General features: G+C 43.6%; 1 protein-coding gene across 1 annotated transcript in view; it reads left to right on the top strand.

The window, feature by feature from the left end:
• Positions 1-298: 298 nt before the first annotated feature.
• Positions 299-6000, top strand: part of AGBL1 (AGBL carboxypeptidase 1) — a 418457-nt gene continuing 412755 nt past the window's right edge. The window contains exon 1 of the mRNA XM_087704308.1: positions 299-673. Within this exon, the coding sequence (XP_087560434.1) occupies positions 623-673 (51 nt within the window). The 5' untranslated portion in view covers positions 299-622. The remainder of the gene's footprint in view (positions 674-6000) is intronic.

The following is a 6000-nucleotide window of genomic DNA, read 5'->3' as shown; positions in this document are numbered from 1 at the left end:
AGAGCTTGCCAACGTTCCTTCTCTGTGCCCCATGGCTTCCCTGGACTTGTGTGTCTCGTGTCCATCTGCAGGCCTCTCTGATTTCACCGGGACAGAAGCAGACAAACCAAGTGGCCTCAGAAAGTCCTCTGGAACTGATCAGCCGGTCAGCTGAGAATGCCTGTCAGGCAGCCAAGTTCAACCGCCCACTCCTCGGTCCTCCTGCCCGGGAGGACTATGCAAATTTGCCTCTTTCTCTGCTTTTCCCCTCTCTTCCCTCCTGGCCAGCCACCCTGCGCGCCTCTGGCTGTGCACTAAACACCCAGACCTTTTGCCGAGAGCTTTTCTTAATCCCCCTGATTCTTTATATAGGAATTAATCTCTCTGCCACACTGGGAGAGCTGCAAAGAGACTCACTGGGCAGGAAGCTGATGCATATGTCTGTCTGTGTATCTGTTTCGTGTGTGAAGGTCTAGAATGGTGATGCTTTGATTTTTCTTGGTTTTTTTTTGTTTTATTCTCTCCTGATCCGGATTGAGCTGCTCTCTTGATCAGGACAGGGAACAACAGCAGTTGGATAAAAAAATAATAATCACCTTCTGTTGGAATTTAAAAGTTTTGGGGTGAGTTGAAGCCCAGCAACATGGCTGAGCAAGGAAGTAGTGGCTTGCAGGTGCTTCTCTCTACTTTTCAGGTAAGAAGATTTCAACTAGCTGGAGAGAAATCTGATGGCTGTGCGGTTCCTTTCCCTTCCTCTCCCTCAAGGCAAGCTGGGGGAACTTGTCTAGTGGTGGAAACTTTGATATATTATTACACTTCCTGCATCCCAAGTCAGAGGAGAATGTTCTCTGCACAAGTCACAGTGGATGTATGAAAAAAAGCACTGATAGGTGGCAGAAAGTCTGCCTTCAGAGCTCCCCTCTGATATGGACTTCGCCATGTGGTTATTTTAGGATGGTTTACACCCCCCACCCCAAGTTACACCTTAGGTACAATGCTTCTGAAATACCTCACCTAAGAAAACATCCCGTTCACCCAGAATATACGAATACACAGTGATGCTTTAAACATATTGTTGGACTGGAGTTATGAGGGCAAACTGTTTTTCAAGCTTTGGTGTCTCCAGCTTTAGAGCAAAATAATATTTTTTTCCTATGCACCTGAATTTTTTTTTAAAAGATAACAACCTTGCTAAATAGATTGCAAGCCTGTATTCAGATCTGTTTAGGGAGACCGATCTCTCCTTCTCTCTCTCCCTCTCCCACTCTCTCTCATTCCCTCCTTCTCTCTGTGACTCTCTCTCTCTCTGTCTCTCTCTCATTCTCTCTCTCCCTCCCCCTCTCTTCTAGAGTGGTTGCTTAAATCAGATATCTGTGTTTAAACATGACACGTGAAAACAAAGAAGAGCTTTGGGATTCTTTGTAGTTTACCCCAGGACATTGGAAGGGGATTTAAATGTTCTCAACGGCAAACAGAAAATAAGAGTTTTCATCATGGGAAAATTAAGGCTTTCAATGCTTAAAATATTCCTGTTGGAATATTCAGCATCCCGAATCTAGGTTTCAGGAGCTGCTTTGGAGTCAGGACAACATCTTAACTTGTATTAGAGGAGATGCTGCAGGCCTATGCTTGGCGAAGAGTTAAGACAAGCAGGTAGGAGAAGGAGGATAGAAATATTCAAGATTAGCAGGGTTCTGCCTGGAACTAATTTGGGGAAAACAGACTTGCCAAAATTAAGATTTCCTTTTGTTGAAGCAAAACCCCACTCTTAACTAACCTACTTAGCATCCTGTTTTATTTGTAAAACCATTTACAAATAGGTGGATAGTATTCAGTTTAGAAATTAGGGATATCATTCTGCCATGATTTATCATAATTCTACAGCATGGTTCCAGCATTGATTGGTAGTTAGGTTGTAGGAGATTATTTTAGACACTGTCATTAGCCTTAGACAGTGAGAAGGTGGCATTCCTTGCTTAAAAGGGAATTGTTGTTGAAAGGGAATTGAATAGCATGAAAGGGACAGTTAGACTCCTGACAGATAGAGCTCTTCAGATTTTGGACAAGGATGCTTTCTCTTGAGTTTCAACCTGAGAATATCTTCATGCTGGGTGTTCTTTGAGGTTTGACCAGTGGTGAGATCTTGCCAGTTCGGTGTTCATGTATTTCATGCGCGCCCCTGAAGAGTGTTCGAAGACTGCAGTTGGTCCAGAATGTAGCCGCGTGAGCGATAATGGGTATACCTAGATACACCCATGTTACACCTATCTTCCGCGAGCTGCACTGGCTCCCCATTGGTCTCCGGACCAGCTTCAAGGTGCTAGTCGTTACTTTTAAAGCCCTACATGGTATTGGACCTGGCTACCTGAGAGACCGCCTCCTGCCATTCACCTCCCAACGACCAATAAGATTGCACAGGATGGGCCTCCTCCGGGTGCCGTCGACTGGACAATGCCGGCTGGCGGCTCCCCGAGGGAGGGCCTTCTCTGTAGCTGCACCGGCCTTATGGAACGAGCCGGACCCTTACCACTCTCCCGGCCTTCCGTAAAGCGACCAAGACCTGGCTGTTCCAGCAGGCCTGGGGCTGTTGATTGAAATCCAGCCCCACGTGATTGAATGGATGATATCTTATTTTAAATAATTGTATTTTTAAAGTTTTTATGTCTTTGCTTTTGTTGTGAGCCGCCCAGAGTCCCTGGGAAGTGGGCGGCATACAAATCTTATTAAAGTTGCAAAGTTGCAAAGTTGCCCGTGCTTTGTGTGCGCCTGACACAGGCGTGCACAGTTTTACCAAAACTTACCTTCCACATTACCTCTTGGGGACTAACATGGCTGAGGCACAGCAATCTGCTCTGCCACACTAATCAGCTGAGAGGATATAGGTAAGTAAAGGACAAGGACGGGCAGGCCAACATGATTGTCAGAACAAACCGGTTCACTCTCAGCTGATTGTCAGAGCTACCAGTTCACCCAAACCAGCTGAATCCGACCCCTTTCATTCGTTTTTGATCCTTTCATAGATGACGGGACCATGGGCTTGAATCCAATCATTAGCTTTGTTTGAAAAAAAATCACAGTTATTAGCCATGGTCGCTAAATAGCACCTCGTGAAAAACAACTAACTTCACCTTGACGTTGAAGTGCATTGGGTTTTTTTCTAGCCAGCTTCTTCATGACATCTCTTCAGTCCAGTGGTGGGTTCCGGATCCTGTCGCAACTGGTACGCTGCAACGGGGCTGGGCATTCAACACGGGCAGGTGCGCTGCGCAAGCATGTGCATCTGTCGCCCTGCGACGCTCCAGCTGCTTGGCGGAGTGTCATGCAGGCACCGTGCAAAAATGGTCCAGTTGGCTTAAATACAGGTAAGGAACGAGGGCGGGCAGGCAGGCCCTCCAAAGCACCACTCCAGTACAGTGGCTGCTGCTCCCACTCATACCGGGGCGTACCGGCCAGAACCCACCACTGCTTCAGCCAATCTGTCAATCCAGCAACGCCATAGTTAGTACTGTTTTACCCATTTAGCTTTCTCTCTTGTGTGTTTCTGTAACTTAATAGCAATTATTAAAGCATAAATCTTCTAGGTGTAGAATAGAGTAATGCAACCCACTAGATGCACCTCTGTTTTTGCCAAGACAAATTCCACAAAGGCAAAGAGATAGAGAACAAATACGTTTAGCTGAAATCTTGGTGGGCATTAGATGCTGCCATATGCTCCAGCCTTAATTATGGAGGAAAATCTGCAGTTTCTTTTACCCACTTGCCTAATAAATCATTGGTTGTGTTTGCCCAACAGACTGAGACACAAATGAGCCAGCTATTTCTGGCAAACCCAGCTTGAGTACTCTGTGCTTGTTATTTAAATCTTTAAAAATGGGATAATTCAATTAGATGATAATAATAAATAATACAAGTTAGATAATCATAGGTTAGTGTGTTGGCAAATGTAGCTCACAGTCCTGTTCAGTTTTTTAGAAAGATTGTTTCTGTTATTTTCCCGTTATTATTGATTTCCTAAAGATGCTTGAATCAGTTTGAATCCCTAGTGCCGCGTAACAGAGTGAGCTCCCATTCCTTGTCCCAGTTTCTGCCAACCTAGCAGCTCGAAAGAACATTTAAAAAATGCAAGTAGGAAAATAGGGATCACTTTGGTGGGAAGGTAACAGCGATCCATGTGCCTTTAGTGTTTAGTCATGCCGGCCACATGACCACAGAGACGTCTTCAGACAGCGCTGGCTCTTTGGCTTAGAAACAGAGATGAGCACCGCCCCTTAGAATCGGGAACGACCAGCACATATGTATGAGGGGAACCTACTTTTATCTAAAAGATGTTCATTGCTGCTATTTCAGTTTCTGTTTCCTAATATGATAATCATTTTGGAGGTGAGGTTTGGATGTCACTTGCTCCATATGTAAAATTTAAATGAAGCTGCAGTTTTAGACTTTCAGCTCAAATTTTAAAGAGGTGTTTATATGGATGTCGAATGACTCTGTTGACTTGCCTTTATAGCAGTGGTTGTTGATCATTCTTGTCATTATTTGCCAAAACACTCCTGAAGCAAAACTATTTTTGACACACTGTGTTTTCCTGGTGGTGACAGCATAAATTGTTCTCCAGGGGAGGCATTTTCTCCTAAGGCTGCCTGTGGCTCATGAGAAACAGGGAGGGTTGAAACCGCATTACGCAACAAACAACAATTATGTCTTTTAATTGTATGTCCGGCTTCTGCCTCTTGTTTTAAATTGCTTTCTTTGAGTGAATTTCTGCTATTGGATTGAAACTGGCCTAAACTGCAATTTGAGTCTTAAATTAGCTGATTTTAATTGCGTTGTATGCTTTTTAGTTTATATGCGAGGCATCTTAACAGGGCTTTTTGCCCAGAAAATTAATGCATGAATACCGATAATAATAACTCCTAATAGGCAAGCAAACCAACAATTTAAGCTTGGACATTAGAGCCATGACTAGCGGCTCCTGCTCGTTCTATTGCAATTCTTCTGCTAAATGTGCTCTGGGAAGATGATTAGCTTCAAAAATATTGAAGAATGTGGGAAAGCAGAAATTCAAGCATTGAGCCTTTATGCAGCTTTAATATTGGTGTTGCCTCAAAGAGTTGGATGAAATGACCTTTAAGGTGCTAAATCTATTAATCTATAACCTTGGAAAAGCTCTATTATATGATCCAGCTGACGGTGTAAACTGATAGCAAGACAGAAAGTGCTACGAATCATTCTGGTCTTTCAATTACAGTGGTTTTTGTCTTGCAAAATCTATGCCCTACTATTCAGCAGGTTCTGACCAGTTCTGAAGAACCAGTGGTGGAAATTTTGAGTAGTTCAGAGAACCAGTAAATGCTACCTCTGAGTGGCCCTGCCCCCATCTATTCTCTGCCTCTGAGTCCCAGTTGATCAGGAGGGAATGGAGATTTTGCAGTATCCTTCCCCTGCCATGCCCACCAAGCCACGGCCATAGAACCAGTAGTAAAAAAAAAAATGAATTTCACCACTGCTGCACATAATTCTGAAATTTGGAATTGTCTTGCAGACATTTCATTACCCAACTAGGTAACATCATCAGTGTGAATGAGTGTGCGGTTTGCTCTGTGTTTATATACAGTAGGTTGACTGCAATTGCTTGTGGAGGTGTGACTTTCTTCTTGGTAATTGCTTGATTAGAATATTGTTTCAGGTTACTAGTTGGATAGTGAAGCATCTGCAGACTCAGAGATCACCAAGGACTCCACAGCAATGTTGAGCTCTTTTACTACGTAGAATTTCAATAACTTCAGTTCAAACCAGGTGAAAAATTGGGTTCATACTGTAAAAAAAACACCATGGTTTGCTTACGCATGGTTTCTTGAACAAACCCACAGTGGCTGCGTTCACACATTACCCTGAGCCAAAACCAAGCAAACCACATTATGCCTCGGTAGACTGTACAAAATAGCACTAAGTGATATTTAATATGAGACCAGGGATATTATATTTTTACTTTTCCTCCTTTCCATCCTTAACTTTTCATTG

Source organism: Thamnophis sirtalis, unplaced genomic scaffold, assembly GCF_051295495.1.
Source record: "Thamnophis sirtalis isolate CommonGarterSnake01/CBP01778 unplaced genomic scaffold, rThaSir2_p1.2 scaffold_2, whole genome shotgun sequence".
Lineage (NCBI taxonomy): Eukaryota > Metazoa > Chordata > Lepidosauria > Squamata > Natricidae > Thamnophis > Thamnophis sirtalis.
Note: the sequence above shows the minus strand (reverse complement) of the source record. Positions and strands in the feature narration are given on the sequence as shown.